Source organism: Hoplias malabaricus, chromosome 5 (genome assembly GCF_029633855.1).
Source record: "Hoplias malabaricus isolate fHopMal1 chromosome 5, fHopMal1.hap1, whole genome shotgun sequence".
Lineage (NCBI taxonomy): Eukaryota > Metazoa > Chordata > Actinopteri > Characiformes > Erythrinidae > Hoplias > Hoplias malabaricus.
This window is the reverse complement of record NC_089804.1, coordinates 43169680-43195966: the sequence shown is the minus strand read 5'-3', so window position 1 is coordinate 43195966 and position 26287 is coordinate 43169680. Positions and strand designations below refer to the sequence as shown.

The window sequence follows — 26287 nt, the reverse complement described above, 5'->3', positions numbered from 1 at the left end:
ATTATCCTCAGAGAATGTGTAAAAAATAGAGTACAATATGAACCAAACCATTCTTCTCTTGAATATGATTTTGTTAAACTGTGAAGTACACAACTGCATTAACTACTTAATATTTAGTTTAATATTCAACTGTGGTCCTGTTCATTTCAGTGTGCTGTGCACAAGGCAACACTGGGAGGACAGATCATAAGAGTACAAGTACTGCTCGATGGCAGCTGATAGAAACATCCCCAGTTGCACTGGAAGACCATGGTTGTATGAGTATATTAAATATCCTCAAATACAGAGGGAGAAAACCTAACTTGGTCACCTACTGCCTCCTTTAGTCCAGGGATGGAGCCGAACAATCTTCTGAGACCAGTGTTTGGGTTGTTTGTTTTGTCAGTTGATCTCTTGGAAAGTAGAATTTTTCTGGTGATTTTTCTGTAAAAAAAAAATAAAAAAATGCCTGGCATGACATTGTATTATGCAGCAATCACTAAAGCATTTCTTCTGTTCATTAGACAGAATTGAAACATTGAATTGAAAAATATGCTAAAGCTGTGCCGAGACTGGACAAGCGAGCCGTGCGCTGCTAAAACGTGGAAATTGATGAGATATGGGTTTTGGTTGGAAGGGCTTTGTTGCTGTCCACAGTTGTTAGGTTCATTCATCTTCTGTAACAGCTTTATCCTGATCAGGGTTGCGGTGGGTCCAGAGCTCACCTGGAATCATTGCCAGTCCTTCACAGGGCGTCACATATTCACCCAGTCACACACACACACACACACACACACACACACACAATCACACGCACAGAGCTTTGCAAAAGCAATGCACTTACCAGTCTTTCATTGTCTGTAACTGCTCGTCACGTTCAGGGTTGCGCTGGGTCCGGAGCCTACACTGAGACAGGGCACCAGTCCATCACAGGGCATCACACTAATCCACCTACCAACATGTGGGAGGAAACCAATGCAGACACTCAGAGAACACATCACAGCCTTCAGACAGTGAGCCTACCTTTAGCACAACTGTGACCCTCCAGTTACAGTGAAACGTGGTGTTGCATTAAACCAAAATCATCAGTGAATGGTGATGTAAAACACAGCAGAAATGTATTTTTTATTAATGTGGGGTTTTTTGAGTAACGTTTCTTTATTTTAGCTCAAGCTTCAAATCTATATGTGGCAATTACCAGCTAAAAATGTAAACAGATGGTGAGGTAGTGGAAATTAAACAGTAAATAAGTAGAGAAGGAGTATTCCAGGACCAGGCTTAGGGACCACTGCATCACTCCTCCAAGTTTATTCACTCACATGTCTGTGATCTGTGATAGAGATGAGCCCCAAGGCCTCGAGCTGATGGAAGCTTGAGGAGGGAGGGAACACTCCAGCAACTAATGCGTTGAACTAGAAGAAGAGTTCAATTATGGAGCTCAATGACTTACACTAGTGCTGTAAGTGGCATTTGATGACATGGTGATTTTGCTCCCTGTGTGGGTTCTAGTTGCTCTTTGCTGGTCATGCTTAAATTCAAGAGGCTGATTACAGAGGATTTAGTTTCTCTTAGAATTTCGAGAGCTCTAGATACGCTTTGTCAGTGTCTTCCAAACCACACAGATGCACAATTGTCAACAACGATAGAAGGCGAGAATGCAGATTCTTTCTCAACCTCAGACATTGGTTTGGACGTCACAGAACCAATGTAAAGTGGAACAAGGGAAAAATACGGACGCCTCCAGGAAAAAAAAGGCCTTGGTATGAGGAGTGGTGAAAATAGTGCCAGCTTTGTATTTGTTGCCATCTTGGCACTGCATTTCCCAAAGAGGACCCTTTTTCCCCCAAAGAGTGCACTTCAGAGATTTATAAAAATACTACTACACCACTACATTGGGTAGAGGAAGATATTTGTGCTGCAGCCCTAGATGTTTGGCGGTGTAATTACACATTCAGGCGGTGCAGGCAGTGGAGTTGGCTTGGCGTTGAGTCAACATAAAGCATGAATGATTCTTCTGAAATCATGAGAATTGGTAGGGAATACCCTCCAGGCTGTAGAAACAGGCTCTACTCTTTTGAAAAGAAATGTATGTTGTAACTGAGAGGATTTGGTGTCATTCAGACATGAGAGCATTGAGTACTGATCTTATCCGATTCGTTCTGGATCACAAACGCCACTTCTTTACTGGGGGTTTACACCTCCCCCTCAGGTCGGCACATGATATTTAGGCCCGGTGTTTGGCTACTTACAGTGACCCGTTGTATTGGCAGTGCCTTAATATGAAGGTTAAACAAACTGCATCAGCAGTGGGTGCACCTACAATTAACTTAATGTACTGTTTAGCAGTTCTCTGGTCATTGAAGTATATGTGACCTAAAGAACCCATTTTTTTTTTCTAAATATTGTGGTGACCTGAAAGCAGTGTATAGGCAGAGTTTCAGTGGCAAACTCCATTTTCTGAAGCACAGTGACAGTCCATGTTCTCAGTTGCTGTGTCCCTGAACACTCCCTCGGAATTCAATACCATCAGTAATTTGCCTTTCTAAATGAATCCAATACCACATCAGCCACAGCATCATTTAGCTCCTGTCGCTGTCGCCAGCGGAGCAGGGAGGGCTTCGCTTTGACGGAATTGCATTGTTCTGCTGGAGGAACAGCGCTACTCCTCTCCGCTTTAACATATGGCCCCACTCGTCCGTTCCAGCACCGAAATTTGTTTCACACCGTCCTCCTAATTACTTCATAGATCATTGCTTGGTTCCATTTGGTAATCAAGGGACAGCTGTACTGATGCTCTCCGCACAAGAAATCACTCATTTTAATGAAGGGAGTGTAATTATGTTTTCTCGTTCACCCTTAAACAGGGGAGTGGGCGAGGAGAAGAAACGTTGGAGCCAAATTAGATAAACTGTGTTTAGATGCTCAACAGGGTACAGGAGAATCTTGGAGACTTTGGAGGTGTTTGAAACTGTTTTGTATGCGAGTGATGTTCTGAAACAGATTGGTCAGATAGGCCCATATTTTTTCCAGCTGTAAAGGACTGACCATGGAGGATTTCTTTTTTGAAATATCATAAATCAGGCGTACCCAAATGGCAATCCCGTTCCCGTACTGCGGGGCGATAGGCAGAAAGATTGCATTAGGGAGAAAAAATCATTAGAAATGTCAGTGGCGCTTCATTTGCTTGACTGTGCACTGGTAACTGTTAGCATCCATTGCATTCTTGGCTGGTGAAGATCAGCGAATCATCATTAGTCTCGCAGAGTGCACATTTGTCTCTTCTCCTCTAAACCACGTAGCATTGCATCATGAAATAAAAGGAAATATAGTCTTTTGATATAGAAGTGATATTTTAGCTGATGGTTAATTGATTTGTGAATAATTGTGATTAACAGTTGTTACTATTTTAGACCGCCTGCAGGACCTGCCAGTAAAAACCAACCCGTTTTCCTTGTTAACCTGGTCATGTGGAAGACACATCCCATCTGATAGAAGCAGTCAGCCAAGTGGCTTAGCAGTTCTGTTTTAAAATTGCAGTTTTCCAAAGATTTAAAAAACCTAGTTAACCAATCTCATCAAATAGACGGTGGAGCTGTCGTGTGGAAGGCAAGCAGTGGAGGGACTAATTGCAAATTTATATATCCATCTAGTGAAAAAGAGCATTTGCTAGCTCTCTGTTGAGTTTGCATGCTGGAAAAAAGCTCCGCTGTTTGTACAAAGCCCTAGCTCAGTATGGGGGGGAAACTAAGAGTCTCGGTCCCAACCGGCTCATGCTTTTTCTCTGTGCATCTCTGGCAGAGCACCGGCCGAGAAACTGCATCTAGTCGCATTTAGATGGTGGAGAGACCTCCGCACGTTGAAAAATGCATTGAAAGTGATGAGGATGTTGCTCTACTTCTGCTCCATAGGTTTGCTACAAAACTAAATAAAACTGTGGTAATTCAAAAGGAGATGAACGTATCAAGAAACCAAGCAGTACTCCCTGTTGCCCCCCCCCCTTTTGTTTTTTTTAACATGCATTTGCCTTCACCCAGTTGTTGAAAACGCACCTAATTCACATTGTTTTGTTAGAACATAAACAAACCTGATTGTGGAAGATAACAATAGAGGAATATAATTGGAGACAGCTCAAATAACTGCATCATGACATCATGCAAGTAGTTTAACAGGCCCATCAGTCTACCAGGCTCTACTAGTCCATCTTTAAATACTAATGTTTCATCAGAGACGCTCTTGTAAACAGATGAAAACCAGTAGAACAGGGATGTGCTCCATTGTTTGAAGTGAATTGTGTGGTTGAGAGTCCAGGGGAAATATGATTAGTCACATTCCTGAGGAGAGCTCTCGGAGGATGATGTCATCGTTTCTCCCACATGGTCTCAAGCTGAGACTGGGACGAATATATGGATTAGAGATATATCCTTGGCTCAAATGATCCAAAAATCTAATGTTCTTTTAAAAAGTAACAGTGGTGCAGTGCTAATCAGAAACTGTTGATCGCATGAAGTTCTACTTGAGAAGCCACAAGTGCGGGTTGAAAATCATAAAAGACCAGAACAATGTCCCTGACAAATACTCATTCTACCTTTCTTCTGAATCCAAGGGTGTCATTGATACTTTTCTTTGCTTCAGAAAACATCATCTAGTCTTTTGAGAAAGTGTTAGACTGGATGTTCGGAACACTACGCTGTGTGTATTTGACTTCATTCAGAGCTTTAAAGATGTTGATTACATTCTGGATGATCAGTGGCACATCAGCTGATCATAAAGTAATTGAACATAGCGCCGTAGTCCACAACCAGCTGCTGGGGAGCTTTATTATCAGTTTCACACATGTGAGCTGTTCCAGATTGTTCAATTCTATTGATCAATGTGTTTTTGTGTTTGCTTTTTTTTTTTTTTTGTAGATAATTTAACATCTAACCTTCGCTTTGTGTTTACTCACAAGTAGGATTTCTGCTGATGGAAGTGGCCAGCCCCAGCCGTGCTCCTTGAAATTCTTAAACAGGTGGCGCTTAAAAATAGAGATTAGTGGTGATTTATGAACTGTCATTCAGACTGTCAATGAGTGAAAGGAAATGAAGGAATTAATGAATCACTAAATGTTTTTGTGATGGAAGAAAGGGGCCATTTGGGGTCCAGGTGTAAGAGAAACCCTTTGCCCAGTTTTACTTTGATATTCCATTTACCTTCTGCACGTGTGTCTGAATAACTGTGTGACGGTATCATTTGCCCCTTTCACACAGAAATACTCTGCATTCACACACACACAGCTCCTCTGTTTAAACTCCAAACACCCACAATATTTGTCCCAGACATTACACGGACTTTATCCCGCTAACGGATGTGTGACCAGAGCTGCTGATGTTCAGGAGTTTCTCTAAAAGCTTAGCAGAGTCCATATGTGACAGAGGCTAATGATGACAAACTTACTTTTACTTTCCCTGAAGGACGTTACTGTGGCATCCAAATGGTATTGTAGTTTACTCTGTTTCCTGATGTATAACTCCATAAACTTAGTAGGCAGTCCTTTAGCACCGATGTTTGTTTAGTATCAGGTTGCCTGTCTCAACAGAAAACCAAAATGCGAAGCCAGAAGAGCCATGTTTTGGGGCCTCCATGTCATTCCCTCGCTCGGCTAGCAGGACTAATCAAGACAGAGTGAGCACAGATCGACTGAGGGAGGAAGCAAATGCAGATGGACGCAACTTCTACTGCATTATCCTCCCTTAACTGTAATACCATGTCTGCCGAGCCGTGAGATAGCTGATGACTGTGAAGGGGAGGGGTGTAGATGGCGACTCCCTTGGGCCGAGCTGCTCAGTAATGTCCTCCAGCTTTAATTACGTTTAGACTGTCGGACAGTTATAAAGTCTGTTTAAGAAAAAATAAATAGACAAATGGACGTTCTAGAGACTGTTTTACTTCATAGATCAAAGGTTGAATACAGAGTATTTCTGCCATTACAGTCCTGTTTATGGTTAATATCATTTTAACAGCTCAATGTTTGCCTGAATTTGTGTTCCCCCAGGGAAATATATTTATGACTTTATTTACATCCAAAGGTAATGTTCAACTTGGTCCCTTCTTCACCACAAATCACGTCGCACTGGACCTTTATGAGAAGTAGAGGGAGAGAACGGTGCACTAGAACCCTGCTGTTCATGACGGGAGCTACACGTCTGTGAGAGGTCGAAAGCCCCCGATCACATGTACATACCCTGGAGTTTGTGTGTGTTGCAGAGTGATGGGCGTTTTGTTGAAAAGGCGCTAGAGGCAGAGGAGCCAAGGGACAGGGTGTCAGAACCCCTTTATGCGCACCACTGACCACGACTCCCTGGTCATCCATACGAGTGAGGATATGCTAGAGGCTAACTGAATAAGATCATACCTAGAAGAGTAGTTCCTCTGATACGGGGGAAACAGAATCACGACACATGGTCTATTTTTTATAAACGCCATATTTGTAGATCCAGGATCACCCTGTGTTTCTACTGAAATGAATTAAAGATATTCATAGGTAGATTGTGCCCCTTTGCTTTGTTTTGACGTTTAAGAGTTAGTTCTGGTTCAAAAACGCCAGGCCACGGCTCCCAAAGGAACCGCATGGAGCCCCATTGCTCCACTGCTCCATGGTCCAGTGCTGGGGTGGGGGCTACAACACTGACCCGGTGAAGGCTAAGGGGATCATTAATCCCTTAAGATGGATTTAGGCAGATTGTGTTATGGAGCCTCTATAGGAGGTGTTGACAGGTCAAGGCTCACTACACTAGTGTCTGTCATGAGGATCAGTATTAGTGTGTGTTTATGTGTGTGTGTGTGTGTGTGTGTTGTTCTTTGAAAAAAATAAAACATGATCAAAGCTTTGCATTGAATAAAAATCTCCCGTCACTCGAGCTCCTCAAGGGCAGTGTGACGTTTGACCACGGGCTTCTTTTTTTAGCTAATATCCCACGTTTTAGCCAGAAATACTCTTCTTCTTCTTGTTTACCTGTGCTTTCCCCTTGTGGTTTGTCATCGTAGCTTCACAGCCAGTCACCGCCCGTAATAAAACGTGAGTGAACACATTCCTATAAAAAGCACAACTCTAGCTGTTTCTATTCTCAGACGCTGTAGTGCACCGAGCGGTCCATTTCCACTTTTCATCTCGTCGTTGCTCAGGCAGGGCTTTGGATTCCATTTTTAGGACGCTCAAATATTATTAAGAGCTATAAGAAACCGTTTTACTCTGCATTTACTGTGTGCTGGACCTGAGGCGGCTGGCAGTGCGTGTGGTCTGAGAGTCGAATGGAAAAACACGCTGCTTGTTTGTGTTTACGCTCATTAAAAAGTATGTAGAGTACATCAAGACAGAATAGATGTTTACATTGATGTCATATAAAATCCCATCCTTTCTTCTCATGGGTACAATGGGTATTTAAATACATGTATTTATAAGCAGCGTTATATCTGATCATAAAATGAGTGCTTGTTTAAATAGCCGTGGAGGCCAACGGTCAGACGCACGGCATTCTACCAACTGTTCCATCGTATACTTTTACTTACCGCCTCCTGCTGCATATGTGCAATGTTGTGAGATACATGTGTAAACTAAGGTCAATAATAATGAAAAAGCCCTGCCGTTTCCTGCATGTGATTTATTTCCAGCTTGTAATTTATTCGGAGTGACCAGCGGAGCGGCCAGTGGAATCCCAAGAGACTTTTACCCATCGCTGCGACTACGTTTGTTCTTTGAAACACTTAAAACGGAGCGCGCTGTTCAATAAATCACAGGTTTCATCCATGTAATTAAAGCTTAAGCTGCATATGGCAGTTTTTAATTAAAATAACACTATATATGCACAGCGTGTGCTCGTTTATTAATCGGAAAATTAGCATCGTTTGGGGTGAATCAGCCGAGCTCTTTCACTTTGCTGTTTTGCCATTTGATGTGTCATGTTGACAAATGGACACTCGTTGAGTATGAAATTGTTTGCGATGACAAGCCGCCTCACTTACCCTCACACACACACATTTGCGTACATGCTCACATCATTTCAGTCAGTCAGTCACTCATATAATCTGAATGACTGTAATTAGAGCGAAAGGCAGGGCATGCAAAAACATGCACATTGTAACCAGCCTGGACTGAGTAGGTTTCATCAGGTGAGGGCTGTTGGCTCGGCCATGGGCTCTGTGCTGTTTTTTGTAGGCCGATTTGTTAATGGAGATTGTTGGGATTCATCGACTGTTTTTGCTGGCATTATAGTTTATAGAGGGCGCAGATGGAAAAACATGCGAACACACACACACACACACACACAAAATACACACACAATAGAACTTTCTGAACAAGACATCCTCTTTTCAAGGGCATGTCTCTTTCCTGTAACCCAAGCCGTTCCTAATATACCCACTGTAGGTGTATATAACAACAGGTTGTGCGATTTAATTACGTTTCGGGAAGAGTAATGTTGTGATGGAAAATGGATAATCCTCACCGAGGCGTGTGAACACACACACAAACATGTACACACATGCGCAGACATGAGAGAGAGAGAGAGAGAGAGAGAGAGAGAGAGAGACAGTGCGCCATGGCTGTGCTCCAAAAAGCCACAGCCCTTATGCAGTGCATGTTTTGAAGAACTCATATCAACCTCTCAGCTCGGCCCGTGCAGAAAAACTCTGGACCCGATGGTAAAAGCTACTCTTTCAGTGAGAAAATGGAGCATATTTAAAGTCAAATTTAAGCACATTCTTTTAAACAACCCCAAGAGCGTCTGGCTATGACTGTACAGTTTTGGGTGGGGTGTAACACCTCAACATGGAATGTTCTTGTGAATGTTAGTGCACATTTTCTAGTTTAACATTCATTCATTCATTCATTATCTGTAAGCACTTATCCAGTTCAGGGCAGCGGTGGGTCCAGAGCCTACCCAGAATCACTGCGTAAAAAGCGGGAACACACCCTGGAGGGGATGCCGGTCCTTCACAGGGCGACACACACTCACACATTCGCTGACACACTCACACCTACGGACACTTTTGAGTCTCCAATCCACCTACTAACGTGTGTTTTTTGGAGCGTGGGAGGAAACCGGAGCACCCGGAGGAAACCCACGCAGACACAGAGAGAACACACCACACTCCTGACAGACAGTCACCCAGAGGAAACCCACGCAGACACAGGGAGAACACACCACACTCCTCACAGACAGTCACCCAGAGGAAACCCACGCAGACACAGGGAGAACACACCACACTCCTCACAGCCAGTCACCCGGAGGAAGCCCACGCAGACACAGGGAGAACACACCACACTCCACACAGCCAGTCACCTGGAGGAAACCCACGCAGACACAGGGAGAACACACCACACTCCTCACAGACAGTTACCCGGAGGAAATCCACGCAGACACAGAGAGAACACACCACACTTCTCACAGACAGTCACCCGGAGGAAACCCACACAGACACAGGGAGAACACACCACACTCCTCACAGCCAGTCACCCGGAGGAAATCTACGCAGACACAGGGAGAACACACCACACTCCTCACAGACAGTCCACCATGCAGTACCATTGAGGCGAGTGGAAGTGGCCATGTTGTGTAATTGCTGGTCCAGTAATACAGTTAACATGGCACCAAAACTGTTGCTGATGCAGGTGGAGAAACTTCGCACCCTGCACAAGCAGAGAACGTAGTGCACAGCCCTGCCTCTGACTCATGCATGTCAAAACACCATCTCTCTCTCTCTCTCTCTCTCTCTCTCTGTGTCTCTCTCACACACTCTCTCTCTCTCTCTCTCTCTCTCTGTCTCATTCTGTCTCTTCCTGTGTGTTGAAATGTTGCCTGTTGTGCTTGGCTGGTGTCCCAGCCTCTGTGACCACTGCAGCCCCTATTAACCGTCCTCCTCCATTGCCATCACAGCCCAGACACACACACACACACACACACACAGCCTTCGCCATCAGTCACCTTGACACCATCCCTCTTTACAGCTTCCTTCCATAAGACGTGACCCAAAGGGTCTGCTTTTATCAGCCTCAGGTGCAGAAACTCTTCACTAATATTCTGGCCACACTGTTTGATGATCTGCATGGTGGACCTCTGCTTACTTAGCAGCTAAGAAGACAGCTAAGAAGATTGAAGTACGTTTGGTGATGTTTATTTTTTAGATTGAATAAAGACGTCATTGTTAATAGGGCTCCCAGTCAAGCTCGGCATAGGCCTAGTATCCTCTGAGCTAGATGAAGCTTTTAAGCTGCTCAGATATGCAAGAATGCACATTAAGATCGGACGTAACGCCAGGACCGAGTTTCCCTGTTCTCCAGAAGCAGCTGACACATGCTTTGTTGTAAACACATGAAACCAAAATAAATGAATAAAATACTTCAAAGCATCTAGAAAAAAGATGTTAATTTTACGTTAATTACAGCGTTAATTGACAATAATCCCCACACATTTTATTTCTATTTTGCATTCATCATTGCGCTGATGGGGACTGGCTGGAGTTGTACATTAGAATCCTTCTACATTGTCCACAGGCTCCGTTCTCACAATGTCTAAGATTCGTACCCTGCTTTTGGCATAGACTCCTTTCGCACACACCGTTTCCAAAGTTACCAGCCACAGTCTAAATGCCCAACTTATCATTGATCATGTGGCTGCAATTCCATTATCAAATCGCCCAAGCCCGAGCACTGCATACAGATTGTGTATTAGCCTCACGACATGAAGGAGCAGGTTTGGATTGTGTTGTAATCTCCTGCTCGTCTTTATCTGCCCTTGCTACATCTTTACCTTCCACCTCCTCCTGCTGAATATTACTCAGCGCCAGAGCAAGATGCACAGTATCTGATTTATGTGACTGGCATTTCTGCTCCGTACTGGAATGGCGGTGTCTGACAAGGACGGATGCAGCGTCTGTCGAATGTCCAAGGCTGTGCCTTGGTCGTTTTACTGGAAGAAATCGGCTGCCTTCTGTGACTCGTGCCAGGAGGCAGTTAGGAATGCGACGCCGCCGCTCGTTCTCTCAGACGGAGACGAGCTTTTGTGACGGAACCTTCAAAAACAGCGTCTGGGCTCAGATGAAGAGCTCGAGGAGGAGCCGCAGGGCTCCTTTGTCATTGAAATGCGGCTTTCGACTCGGCTATTCCTCCGGGAGGCCACGGATGTTTTCGCCTTAATTCCCAATCTCGTAAAAGTGCCGGCACACATACAAATCACTCCTCTGCAGCTAGCCGCCGCTGCCCAGACTGCTAATGGCAGAAGAGAGGGAAAGAGATGGAGAGGACATTGTAAATTACTTCTGACCTTTTGCCCCTTCAGAGAACTTAGAGTAATAGGCAGCAAATAAAGATTGCTCGATTACTGGGGACATGTCTAGTGTTATTAAAGAGAGCTGCCGAGGGAAACCTCTTCTCGGATTGTTCCTGGGATGACCGGCTTCAAAAGTCTCAGCTTGTAGTGTTGGATAAACAATCAGGACCCAGCGATGGACTCACCTGGAGCCCCTGTGAGCCTCTGTATATAGTGCTGATTTGATAAAGTGAGAGCCATTCAAATGTGGTGAGGGAGGTAGGGATGGAAATGCAGACAGAGGAGGAGAGCGAGGGCACTGTTTATCCTGGGAGGAATAATCCCTTCAAGTCAAACCAATTTTTTGCTTCTTTAAGTAGAGGAAATCCAGAACTCCTCCTTGCTTCTTTTTCCCCCGTCATGTTTTATCTCTATTCTTATATAATAAGGTACATTTCCTTGGGCCTGTCGACATTATTCCACTTCTTCTTCAGGGAGAGATTTACCTCCACTTATACATTCTCTGACGGCATTGTGCCTAGTCTAGTCTCGTAAAATCCCAAACTGCTACTTCTTTTAAATTGCAGTGTACCCAGCCCCAACCTCCTGATTGTCTGCAGGCCATGCACGCAATAAATGGTCCTTTACGTCCCGCCAGAGTAGGCTTCGGTTGCTTTTTAGTCATTTTCACTCCCTACACGGCTGAGCCTGGCTGTTCTGAAAGATAGAGGGTGAAATCTAGCACATACTTTGAGAGGAGCCAGGACAGCTAAACACACTTGGAGGAGAACACTAACTGCTCAGCAGATGCTTGCTGAGAGAGGGCCACCTAGAAAGAGCGAGGCCAGTTCTTTCCCTTGCACTCCTGGCCGATCCTTCTGTTAAAATAAAATGAGAAAAATGCACATCTGAATAGGATGGGGTCTTAGTAAATGGAAAACGAGCAGATCCCAAATCAGTGCAGTGTAATACAGGCTACTCCCGCCACCATACCTCACAGGACCAGACTTTTTCATCGGTCCCATAAGGGCTTCTCCACACTGTCAGAGGGAAGATTCAGAGCTAGGTTTTTCTTTTCAGTCGTTATCTTTCATAAAATTAAAGTCAGCAATTATCGATTTGATATATCGTCAAAATCAAAGCATCAGTCCGAAGCAGGTCATTTTTCAGAAATCGGATATCGGCCAAAACCGATATAACTCCGATATCATCATTTGGCACTAATTTAAATCAACATTTGTCGTTTTTGGGACTGTTTCACTTTATAGTTTATAGATTTCTGCAGTTTTATCTGTCGCAGTAATCAGAATAAAAAAGGCCTTTGGGGAGAAACAGTGGTGCTACTCTTACTCTCAGTAACATTGTGTCTGTTCTTCATTTGTTAAACGTCTACTTGACTGTGGACCCACGGAGACTCAACTTTTCAGAGATTCCTGATTCCTTTGTTTCTCGTGTTATGTTCAGCACAATTTCTTTTGGGATTTGTATTGGGCCATAAACTTTATCTTAGCAAGGGAAGACATCCTAAATCTTGATACTCTAATATTTCTCATTAGAAGCCTGTTGTAACCGCTTTTTGGGATATTTTATGGATCTCACATTGTTAAACGCTCTTGTTCCTTTGGCAGAACTTGATTTGGTTTAATGCACATCATTTCAACTGGGTAAAGCAGTTTACCTGGATTTATTAGAATATTATTTTTTTAGTTTTTTTTAGAATATTATTTATTAGTTTCTATTCAGAATATTCAGTGTTTTTTGTAATATAACAGATTTTAGACATCCATTAGACAAAGATTATACCATAATATTAAAACCACCTCCTTGTTTATAAACTTAATTTCTCAATTATTATTAATCTCCACTTACCTTACATCGATAGCACCGTGTTCGCCCTGTTCTTCAGTGCTCAGGACCACCAGAGTCATTTTCAGTGCTGTATTGAGCATTGATTGGTCGTGGTGTGTTGGTGTTGGGGCTGGACAATAATTTACTATCCATATTTATATATTACAATATAAAAGGTTTCAAAAACAATGATACGGTTTTATGATCAATATTTTAATACACATTACGCTGCCATCAATATATTTTAAAGTTAGTTTTAAAAATATTAATATTGACAGTGCCCAGAGGCTGTTGTATTTTTATTGTTCATATCCATATGGGAATTCTCCGAAATGAAGAAATATATTGTGATATAAATAGGGGTCATATCGTCCAGCTGTAGTTGGTGTGTGTTTCGTTTGTATGAGTGGGTAGGTGTGTATCCAGAATTGAATTTCGCCACTTTAATGCTGGATCTATTGTGTACATAGATTTACAGTTTCATAGAAAAGCCTGGGATGATCTGGAGCGGCTGCACCAATGGGCCGTGCGTTAGTGGAAATGCTTTCTCATAATTTTGGACTGCCCTGGAATGAGTTGGAATGATGTTTGTGATCCAGAACTAATCAAGCGTCGGTACCTCACCTCACTGACACTGCTGGACGCCTTGATGTTCGAATAGGAATATTCCAAAATGTAGTGTAGAGTCTTCCAAGAAGAGCACAGGCTGTTGCTACAGCCAAAGAGGAAGAAACTACCTGCTCAAATAGCTTGTTTTAGAAGGAAGATAGGGTAAGCATGTGTGTATAGTGCAGGTCGGGTCAAACCCACACCTGAACTACCGCTGACACCAATTGCTTTCATTTCGAGAAGTCTTTATCCAAGAGATGGGAGAATGCGGCAGTGAGAAATGTGTGTGTAAATAGGCTGGTTTGTATTCATTATTGAACGTTGACCTTGTTGATGGAGGTCACCTCACATTTTCTATGCCTTTCATACAGAAATTTGGATCATTTCAAAGGGTTCACCATCTACTCACAAATACACATCATTCTCACCCTCTACCTCACTTTCTCTGCAAGGAGAGACAAAGCGGTGTGTGCCATGTGATATTTCTTCCTTTTCCTTACTGCTTTCGTGAGGCATAGTGCTTCTTCTGAGATCTAACAACCTGCGGAAGCTCTTCGTCACATTGGCTACATCTACATTACGAGAATGTGAATGAATGGGGAGCCAGTTACAACTTGGCAGCAGCACTTTTTCACTCTAGTTTTTGTCTTACCATTATTTTTCCACTTGCTTTTCACACCATATGAGCGAGAGAGATGGCGAAGGGAGACCTTGAGGATGGGTGGCACGCTCAGAGATTTAACACACTCCCAGCCAGCAGAGGTCAGAATTAATTAAAGGAGAGGGGTATGAAAAGAAGCACTTGGGACATTCTAAGAGCATACACAAGTGGTCTCTCTTACACCCCCAGTCCACCGCCCCACACGCACACACACACACACACACGTTTTTATTGTCCAGCTGGCACATTTATGGAGTGGAACTGATATGGCGACTTTAGCAGGGAGCATCTGTGCAGTAAACCCAGTCTTCTCACACACGGGTACATACACACACTCGCTCACATCCATTATGCGTCTTTCAAACCTATTAAAAGGAACTAATACGTCTAATCAGATCAACCAAGCTTAGTTCACAGAAGTGCCTGGTTATATTTGTTCCACACCAATTTGCCACTCTTCACAGTTTCACAACAAAAGCATTGTTCTCTTGCTAAAAGAAGGCTGCAGTATACAACAGAACATACATCGATTTGTTTATCGGCCAAATCGACACCATGGTTTTAGTTTGCAAAGTGTGATATGGTAAATACTTTGATACTTGTTCTGATTCCCCTCCTCCTGACTCTGACTGGGACTCAGTAATGTACACATTTACAGTTTTAAGCTGGAACTAACCCATCGTATATGAAAACTGATTTGGCTCAGTATTTCCTTTAGGGCATTATTCAGCAGCTGCGGCAGCCTCCCCCCGCAAAAGGAGAGCCAATTAACTAGAGATGGGCCCGATCCAATCTTACATTGGTATTGGGTCAGATATTAACATCATTTACTTATTGGATGTCAGACGGTCAGAGCCGGTCCACTTGCCAATCTTAGGGCTAACTTAGCGTTAGCTGCTTTAATGTACCGTCCTCTCTTCTCTCCTCACCCTGTATCTGTCGTCTCAAAAGCTTTCTGCACAGGTTTGTAATTGGGATTTCTTGACATTGCATACCAATTTAAAGCGAAAAAACACTATGCCGTTCGAAGTAAATCTGCTGAACTTTGATTTTGTTCCATTCTTTCACAAGTTGTATTGGTCACTGAGGATGCTGAGGCTTATCTGCTTCAAATGCTGTTCAGCTCCACTATTGATTCATTGCTTGAGCGCCCTAAAATCATACAGGTGGAGCACAGCATAATCCAACCCAACTGTGCTATTTCACAGTTTCTTATTACTGAATGTGTGTTATGATTAAATGGACAGAGCCCTAGGGATTTGTCCCATTTCTGCACAACTAACTCTGCATCACCTGTCACGCTGTCACACGGTCTGATATGAAATGAAAAATGTCTCAGACTCCCACGGAGTTTCCACCCAAGTGTCAGACTGTCTTTGTTTTGTTTGCCCTAAGGAACAAGGTGTGAATGGGTTGGGCTCAGACTGCAGTGCCTTGACCAATAAATGGTTTACATTCATTCTCATGCCGAAAAGCAAATGGAAACTTCCGTGGGTGTCGTCTTTTCTGACCTCTGTGCATTGTGCAAATTGAGGCTTGACTACTGCTCACACAACAAGGGGCTTGGCTGTTGTAGAAACACAGCTTCTCCTTAAAGATAACATCGACTCATTTCCATTTGTGCAAAATGCTTTACTCACTGGGGTGGGGCGAAGTGTCTGTCCAAGATTGAGATAAATGATTTCCAGCGTAGGATCCTCATTAACTTAGTGGTTCAATGTATGACGACTTGCTGGAAATGGTTTTCTTTAACAGTGTTCGTGAACTGTGGGTGTTTTTGGACATTCGCTTTCAGATACTCACAGATGTGTAAGAAAAATAAGAGTGTGTTAATGTGTGTGTTAGAACAGCAACAAAAACTTAACTAGTGTTTTCACATTGAGCAGTGGAAATGTGTTCTCTGGAGTGGTTCACAATGCAGTGCCTTTGGAATAAGTTTAAGTTGATGATTCAAAATGTCCAGATCCAACGTCCAATCATCAGTACCGTCCTTCTAATACCCTTCGACTTAGAAGACATTTTGGACAATAAGATGACAAACCTTTGGCTGTGTAGCGTAGTTGATTTTATGACTGCCGAGGTTTGTTCCATATCAGGAAAACCTTTCCATGAAGGTTTTTTTTTTTTTAAATATGTTCCGTTGTACTTTGTTGATAGAAAATGATTCCACTGTTTATCTGGACCGAGCGTTTCATTCCTCATCAAGGCTTTTGTGGTGATGGGTTTATATTTAGCATTGTTTTGCACTCAGCATTCCATTTGCTGTCAATCTCCAGGGCTCTCTGGAAACCCAGCGGATTTGGAGAAGCGCCACACTGCATTCGGGAAGAACTTCATCCCTCCTAAAAAGCCCAAGACCTTCCTGCAGCTGGTGTGGGAAGCGTTGCAGGATGTCACCCTCATCATCCTGGAGATTGCAGCCATCATCTCACTGGGCCTGTCGTTCTACCACCCACAAGGAAATGACAGCAATGGTGAGGAAATCCAGAAAATGTCAAAACTGAATGTTTTACATGTGCTTATGATTACTTTTATAGGTCTACAGTTAACATCAGCATATAATCTGTATTCACACACCTGTGGATATATATATATATATATATATATATATATATATATATATATATATATATATTAGCCACAGGTCTTTAGAGATATTTGTAATAGAATGGGTCCTTCCTAAATGGTTCAGTGAGTTTGAACGTGGTACTATAATAGGATGACATTTACTGTGGGAAGGGTTTAGGAACCACAGCAACTCGGACCCTGTACAGCTACAAAGCGGTGTCACTGAAGCGTGTGTTAAAGCTGTCAAAATTCTTGTGACTGAATAACTATAGAGTTCCAAACCTTATCTGGCATTAACATCAGCACAACAACCGTGCACTGGGAGCTTCATGGCATAGTTTTCCACGGCTGAACGTCTGCACGAGGGCTTACATCACCAAGCACAATGGTATGTGTCAAATCGAGGGGTGTGAAGCATCCCACCACTGGACCCTGAAGCAGTGGAAATGTGTTCTCTGGAGTGATGAATCACATTTCTCTCTCTGGCAGTCTGATAAATGAGTCCAGATTTGTTAAATACCAGGAGAATATTGGCTTCCTGACTACATCCTGCCAGCTGTAAAGTTTGGTGGAGGAGGGATGATGCTGTGGGATTGTTTTCCATGGGTTTTTCCTAGTCCCCTTAGTTCCAGTGCTTCAGCAAACCAAGGCCTTTTGGACAAATGTGTGCTTCCAGCTTTGTGGGGATACTTCAGAGAAAGACTGTGCCCCAGTGCATAAAGCAAGGTCCATAAAGGCACGTTTGGTTGAGTTTGGTGGAAGAAGAATACAAATACAAGTGTGTATATTTTTTAATATTTGCATTTTTCTCTGTTACGTATTTGCAAACTACTACTGCAAAATTCAGACCCAGATATGTCACTTTTTAGATATCATTTTCTTGGTTGCCTCAGGACTTTGACATGGTACACTATGTGCATCATTTAAAATATTCCCTCAAAAAGTCCCCTGACTACGCACCTTTTAAATATATCAAATATGTCGTCTCCGGTTTGCCGAAAACCCTTGTTCGCTTCAGTTTGCTCAGGCTGTGACGTGCAGAATTAAAAATCCCAGCCGTCTGCTTGGTCTTTCCTTTTTGTTTTGGATTTTTTTCACCATCTCAGAAAAAGTGTTTGGCATCTCTTGTTGTGTTGATAACTATGTGATTTGGGAAAAGTGTCCTCTCGTGCTGAGAGTCCTGCTCAGAGTCTGTAAGAGGCTCTATTGGCCGCTGCCGTAAACTCTTGAGTTTCCCCATATGTCTCGGAGTGCAGGAGTGACCTTTAAAGTCATCTAAGTCTCAGGAGAGAAAATTAGGTCAGCCATGCGGAATCTGGTGTTGGTAAATAGTCCTGGCAGCCGTGGTATTTATATATTTATTTATTTAGTGGGGATAAATATGCATGTTGTTATGTAGTACTGCGCACGTATGGATATTTGGTATAAACTGGTGTGACGGGAGTGTGGAATGGTGTTTATGGATGACATTTCGGAAATGTCATCTGAGTTAGTGTGATTTCAACCTCATGTGTTCTCTCTCTATGTGTGTGTGTGTGTTTCCAGTGTGTGGCCAGGGCGTTGGAGGTGTGGAGGACGAAGGTGAGGCTCAGGCTGGTTGGATTGAAGGAGCTGCCATCCTTTTTTCGGTGATCATCGTGGTGCTGGTGACCGCCTTCAACGACTGGAGCAAAGAGAAGCAGTTCCGTGGGCTGCAGAGCCGCATCGAGCAGGAGCAGAAGTTCACTGTCATCCGCAAGGGCCAGGTCATCCAGATCCCTGTGGCAGAGATCGTGGTTGGAGACATTGCTCAGATCAAATATGGTGAGGCTTCGCTGCTTCAGGACAGTGAACTTGATAAACACGAGCTAATCGTCTGGAAACAAACACGTCTGCCGTTCACAAGCAGTTACAATAAAGTCAAATTATTTTAACTGGAAATAAGCGATTAAAACTTTAAATTTCACATTTGTTTATATATATATATATATATATATATATATATATATATATATATATATATATATATATATATATATATATATATATATATATATGTGTGTATTTATGTATGTATATATATATATATATATATATATATATATATATATATATATATATATATATATATATATATATATATATCTCCAGTTCAGGGTCATTGTGGGTCCGGAGCCTACCCAGAATCACTGAGCGCAAGGCAGGAACACACCTTGGAGGGGGCTACACACACGCACACAAATTCACTCATACACTCACACCTAGGGACACTTTTGAGTCACCAATCCGCCTACCAACGTGTGTTTTTGGAGGAATCCCACGCAGACACAGGGAGAACACACCACACTCCTCACAGACAGTCACCTGGAGTGGGACTTAAACCCACTAGAATTTCAGGTTTGTTTTTTTGAGAGTGTAATAACTTTGTTGTTGAAACTTCTGCACACAGCTGCGTTTGTGTCCGTGTAGCTCTGGACTTCCATGAAAGGCCTTATATTTCTGAAGCCCAGTTAGTTTGCCTTCTGAGTCATGATTCAGGAGTTTCAGAAGCGGGTTTCTCAGTGTCTCAGAAGTGTGCTTTAGAGCGCACAGAGCTGGTAGTAACAGATCGTAGATGGCTGGCAGTCAGAAGCTCCTGTTTGAGCCTCAACGCGGCTGTGACTCATGGTAACAGGCCTGTGTGAGTCACAGCGCTGCTGCTGCCCGCGCTGGCCGAGACGTGGGCGATGCGTTCGGCTCCGGGAGCCACATGAGAATGCCGTCTCCATGGTGGCCCAAAGCAGCATTCCTCCTCTCACTGCGTCTTTCTCACTCACTCTCTTCATCCTTCCAAAGCTACAATAAGTCAACTTCACCAACAGAAAGTAGTGAAACAGTAATTAAGGCAGTGATCATTTATTGTTTTTACACTTTTTCTTATGAATGGTCTAATGAAGATGTTTTTTTTTTCTGCATAGAGCAGGTCCTCCACATGGGGGCAGCCATATTGAAAATGGGTTTGGCACAGAATCTCTGATATATTCAGCATTCAGTGAAATGATGGGATTATAACTCGAAGAAGAAGAATTGCAGAAAATTACTGATTGCTACTTTATTATTGTCTCTCAAATCACTTTCTCTCTCTCTCTCTCTGTAGTTGTGTATGTGTGTGTTCTGTTCCGTTGTATCTGTCTCCCTCTCTTTTTTAATATCTCTCCCTTCTTCTCCCGCCCTCAGGTGACCTCCTTCCTGCTGACGGTATTCTGATCCAGGGCAATGACCTGAAGATTGATGAAAGCTCACTCACTGGAGAGTCGGACCAGGTCAGGAAGTCTCTGGACAAAGACCCCATGCTGCTATCTGGTGAGCACCTGTTTTTTTTCCTCTTTCTCTCGTTCTTTCTTTCTGCCTCTTTATCTCTTTCTTTCTTTCTGCCTCTGTCTCTTTATCTCTCTCTCTCTTTATCTCTCTCTTTATCTCTCTTTTTCTTTCTGCCTCTGTCTCTTTCTTTCTTTCTTTCTTTCTTTCTCTCTCTCTCTCTCTCTCTCTCTCTCTCTCTGTCGGTCAAATGTGTTGGAGATGTGTTGCTATGGACACTTGCGAAAACAGCCAGTGGCCCTGAGTTTTTAAATGGTCCCTGGCTAAGACTGGTGGCTGAAAAGAAATCTAGGAGTTCTTAACTGAACAGGTGGTTGGGAATACTTCCATTTCTGGCCCATTATTTATTTATTTATTTATTATATATATATATATATATATATATATATATATATATATATATATATATATATATATATATCACTATCCAGTGAAAAACATAAACATCTCTAAAATAGTAAGTTTACAGGAGAAGGAAGAAACCTTCTAAGTGGAAGTCAGTGTAAAAAGATATTATTCTGGATTTTGGAGCATTTCTATTGGTTCATTCGTCATGAAACGTTCACATGATGTGAAGGAGGACAGCTGCTGTGCTCAAACGGTGTAGTTTACTAAAGACTGACAAAAAATGGAGTTGCGTGTTTTGGATTGGACAGCGATCTGTGTGATTAATAAACGTTTCCCATGATTATGACTTTACATGTCTTTATCCAGTGGTTCCCACACTCCGACAAACAGACGTCAAATATATGTCTGTTGCTTCCAGACGCCACTGGGATTTGTTTTAAACGTAGTTCAAAAAACCTGCAACTTCTTATTAAACAATAAAAAATAAAGTGACGGATCATTTCTACAATGGAATTATTAAAAGTGACATGAACTACGCCTTATTTCATTCTTTTCCCATGAAGTAGCCCTCGTTTGGAACAATGTTTTTAAAGCTTGTTAATATGAGATGAAAAGTGACTTTTATAAGGTGTTGATTAATATTCATGAGACATGTTTGCATTGAGACGTTGAGGGAGCTGTGTTTTGAGGTAATAAGCCATATTTATTTTGTAATCTATTATGGTATCTATCAGAAATGTCTTTCGGACTTGCCCTTAAAATTTTACTTTTTAAAGAGATTTAGATTCCACAGTAAACTTGAGTGTTATTAAAGATGCCAAAAATAACAATTATTGTTGTTATTATTATTATTATTATTGGCTCAGTTGACATTTTTACTTTTTGAAGGTCCCTAAACATTCAACTGCAGGATTGTCTACTCTTTCCTGTAGATATCTGTGTAGTCACCTGTTTGTTCCATCAAAACAAACCTGGAGTAGAGCCTGTTGTTGTTCTGCTCGTTGTTGTACGAAAGCCTGCATCCATGCGGCACTTTGTGGATAGGGTTGAACGCCCTGTTCTATGGCTTCTGTGGAGTGTGGTCACACGATCTCTTTATTTCTCTTCAGGAACTCACGTAATGGAGGGTTCCGGGAGGATGGTGGTCACTGCTGTGGGCCTGAACTCCCAAACTGGAATCATTTTCACCCTCCTTGGAGCTGGTGGCGAGGAGGAAGAGAAAAAAGTGAAGAAAGGTGAGTCGGTAATCAATGTAGGACCGTACCAATAAACTCCCACCCCAACAGGCCAAATCAATCAACCCTTACGGGCAGGTCCCTTTTCATCTTCCCCTGTCAGAGGTAAGAGCCGTTTGAGTGATATCCATTCAGTTTTTAGTTCTGCCCATCACACTTCCACCAAACCCAGGAGTGAAGTGTCACTGATGCTAGAGCAAAAAAAACAAAACAAAAAAACAAAGATGGAGGCGAAGTATCTATGGACTCAGTGGAGATCCATCAGTACCCGCTGGTCGCAGTTCTCCCCACCTTTTGTATTTCATATATTCTATTTATTTCATATATTTCATATAGTACTAATACCTTCAGTTTCTTTTTTTTGTTTGTTTTACTTTTCCCGTTTCCCTCCGTCAAATTTGCATCCCTCAAGCATTCATTTCTTGCTGTGGGCTGAACGTGTCATTTCTGAGGAAAGACAATTGGGAAGCCTGTCCTGAGTTCAAAAACTAACCGAGCATCAACCGCTCAAATCCGGCGAACACCACACACTCGTCACTCCCACAAGAAGCAATGTCACTTGGCACTGAAAGTCACCTGTCCCCCTCAATTCAACATTTAACGCTTCCCTTCGCAGTCGTGCCGACAGTAACCTGGGCGTGTCCCCTGGGCGTGTCCGAGACCGAGCCGACGACGACGGTCACAACCGCACGCGTGCAGTCCGCCCATGAAGAGCACCCGCTGTCATCAGTCTGTTTGGTTTACGTGTATATTCCATGTCCATGTGTATTGGCCCCTCTCTTATTCTGTACAAAAAAGGGCAAAAGAAAAAGGTCTGATGCACCACATCGCTTTATTGTCAAAATCACGTCCCGAATTCACAACTCCAATTATCACGCCACCACCACGACGCATTGTGCCAGCACTGCACTGGAGAAAGTGTTCTGAGATACAGACACAATGACAGCTTTGGCAGCCTTTTTCCACTTTTTATAATTAGCTCTCATTTGCTTTTTCCCCAGCGTTGTCAATTATTTCACAATTTCACTTAAAGTAATGGCCTGGAATTGGAGGAAGGCTTTGCGTTTACTGTTGGAAAGTCAATGTCATTTATGTCCAAGTCGCTTCTCAGTAAGATAAACAAACAAAGACAGGAAGCCTTTAAAGTAATGGCTAAAGTAAATCTTTTAAAGATTTTTAACCTGATCCCAATCCGCTGCATCTGTAACAGGCAAGAATTCTGATGGGTTTCTGATGAATGACCCCTCACAGGGCTGAAAGAACATCTGATATCTACAGAATAGCATACGTTTTCTGGCTTGAACTGTAAATACCGTGAGTCCAGTTCCCAGTTAGTTTTATTTGTGATGAAACAGCACATGGGACGCTTATTAAATTACGATTGAAAACTGTAAATCCTGTCAACTAATATCTCACATTCACAAATGAGAGTTCAGCTGTGTTTTTCAGTCCCGTGTCAGTGCAGTATCATTGCTGCAAAAGCAACTTAGAACAAAGTGGGCTCTGCATTTTTTCTGGAGATGACACATTTTAGCCCGCGTACACGTGTGAAGTTGCATTGATTTGATTTTTTTGTATCTGGTTTTTTAAATCTTTGTTTCTTTTGATTTGTGTCTGGTTCATTTACTTTAAACCATGTTATATCAGCCCTCCGCCCTCTCTCTTTTGTTCTGAACAGGTAAAAAACAAGGAGCCCCTGAAAATCGCAACAAAGGTAACCCCCCACCCCCTTCCCTTCCCTTCCCATTCAGCGACAAGTCTTGGAGTCTCGTGTCAATCTCACTCACTCTTTCACCCTACTCTCTAATTCTCTCTCTCTCTCTCTCTCTCTCTCTCTCTCTCTCTCTCTCTCTCTGTTTCTGTCGCTTTGACTCTTTCCTGCTGAGCCCGTGGGAGCTTCTTCCCGCCTCGCTTTACCTGTGAAAGAGTGCAACTCTCACCTGCTGAAACAGAGCTGAGCACCTTTACTGTCTCTCTCACACACACACACACACACACACACACAGCCAGAGGGGACAGAGTACTAAAGGGCTTTAGCTGTACCAAAAATCTTCATATAATGACAAACAGTGCACCTGTTAAACCCAGTTGCGATGCTCCTGAGCGATTCAAGTGTTTAAATATTTAATGCTGCGAGTGTCTGTGGTCAGGAGTAGATGAGCGCACATCTGGCCTTGCTCACTCTGGGTGGGTAGGATGCCCACTCTCTCCCCCTCTCATTACCCCAGTGCTGTCCAGTGTGTACCTCAATTAGTGTTCTCCTCCAAGTGTGTTGTATTATATAGTCCTTACGGGTTGCGGGCACCTAATTAATGGACGGAATTGTTCAGTCTGAAAAGGACAGAGTGACTCAGCATTCACGGTCAGGAAGGTGAACCTTTTTATTAAAAAGTGAAGCAGGAATATAGTACTCAAAGAGACATTAGAGTAGAGCAGTTTTAGCGCTAGAACCTAGACCTAGTCCTTCTTTAAACAGCTCAACGACTCTTAAGATTATATTAAATGTTTTACTTTAATGGGGATGGGAAGAAATTCAGTGATGTCCCATTTCTGTTCACTTTTGACGTGAGGACCGACTGGACGTGTGTCTTAAGTTAATGTTTATCTTCATTTTTTCAGTTTATCTCTCAACATTCTAAAAATTACTTGAAAATATTCCATTCTGGAAGGTTCTACTAGTTACACTTTTAAACACAAGCTAAAATGCTGAGGCCCTACAAAACGATACGCATCAAATTTGATATCTTTTCATGTCAGAACCAATGCTGAGGATCCATTTATTCCAATGACCACACCCTATTGTGTGTGTGGGTGTGAGACCTTTTGAAGGGCTTACAGAGCAGTGTGTGTGTTTGCTTGGCTCTGCCATGTCAGTATTAGAGGGTACACGCTCCACCCCACACAGACTCTTCCATCCTCCCTCCCCTTCGCTCGGGGGACACAGCATCTGCTCCAGAATGCAGCACTCACATAGATCACACTGCTCCGTCTGCCCTTGGACGGACACACACACACACACACACACACGGGCCAAGTCCTTAGTTATTGCTCATGCACATCTTGTGTATTGAACATAATATTTGTATTTTTCCACAGTGGCATTGCCCTGCATTGATTGTGGACCTTTTCCTGGATTTTCTCCTGTCAGTATTAGGGGTCTGCTGGTATTAGCGGGGGGCTGAGAATAGAGCAGACATTGGTGGGCATGCGAAGGAAAGCTCTGGGGGCAGCTGAGTGGGAGTTGCACCCTTGCCAAATCAATGGGCTGTGAATTTGTTGTTGTTGTTTTTGTCTATTTCTTAGTTTCTTTGTCTCTCACTGTTGCCTCCTTCTAGGGTGTGCTCAGGAAACCCATGCTGTCTGTACACTGTTCTCACGAGTCACTGTGTGATTATTCCTCCTCCTCCTCCTCTCTCCTTCTCTATCCTTTTGCTGCATCATGCACTCTTTGGAAAAAAAAAAAAAAAAAATTCAGATTTTCAGCCTCTTCCTTGTTTATTTCATGGTGCTCATATTTCTGGTTGTGTTTATTATTTTATGTCAGACTTTAGTTTTTACGTTAGTTATTTTTTTGATTACTGTTATGATTCTTTGTTTATTTGTTTGGTTCTTTATTCCGTTCTGAGTTTGTTGAGTCTGTAACACACTCCCCACCCCCCTCCCCCCTCCCTCTTCGTCGTGCGTACGTCTGTGCGTGCTGTCAGTCCATCGGTCAGTTCGTGCATCTGGTCTGTCAGTCCTGCAGTCCATGTGTGGCCACTCGGTCAGCCCTGTTCCGCTCTAATGGGTTCTCACACATGCGGTCCGGTCAACAGAGCCGAACCCCCCCCCTTCAAACACACGCCTCCCCTCTCTCAGTGCCTTGTTTCAACTTGGTACCTCATATTTCCATCACGCGACCAGAACAGCATTGGAAAAGATGTTCCAGGCTAATTTTACACTGCCTTGTGATGCTCAGGGCTATACCCTGCACTTTATGGCAGAGATAGACAGGAAATTGGGGCGGGATCAATGTTTAACCGTAGCAAAAAGCCCGAATTGGATCTTAGATTCCATTATGTTTCTATTTTCGACAACGACCCAGTAATGCAATATGTCTGTCTGCAGAATAATTCAATTACGACAATCATAGTCCGAGATACTGTGATAAGGGCGGCTAACAAAGAGGTTTTCATTTATTTTTTTATTTTTACCTTGATCCTATCTTTCTTGTTTAATGTATAATCCCCGACATGTGTCTTATGAATGAATAATTCCTGTAACGAAGTTAACTGTGGCAGCACAGTCAGAGGAGTGTAGAGTTCCTGAACTGTTATAAAATCATATTCCATGGCAAACGATAAGGCGTCAAAGAGGGCGTGATATGAGAAGATGAAAATTGAAAGCAGTAGAAGTTGCAGTGGGATTTAACTTCTGGTTTT

At 42.9% G+C, this 26287-nt stretch overlaps 1 protein-coding gene across 5 annotated transcripts in view; it reads left to right on the top strand.

Annotated features, from left to right (window-relative positions):
• The window catches only part of atp2b4 (ATPase plasma membrane Ca2+ transporting 4), a 128272-nt gene that overhangs the window by 64024 nt on the left and 37961 nt on the right, over positions 1-26287 (top strand). For 3 of the 5 annotated variants that reach the window (XM_066670227.1, XM_066670221.1, XM_066670223.1), the window contains exons 3-7: positions 16656-16853; positions 18493-18750; positions 20143-20268; positions 21741-21866; positions 23545-23580. In XM_066670227.1, coding sequence (XP_066526324.1) covers positions 16656-16853; positions 18493-18750; positions 20143-20268; positions 21741-21866; positions 23545-23580 — 744 coding nt within the window. The remainder of the gene's footprint in view (positions 1-16655; positions 16854-18492; positions 18751-20142; positions 20269-21740; positions 21867-23544; positions 23581-26287) is intronic. The other 2 variants (XM_066670222.1, XM_066670224.1) reach the window with 1 other exon arrangement.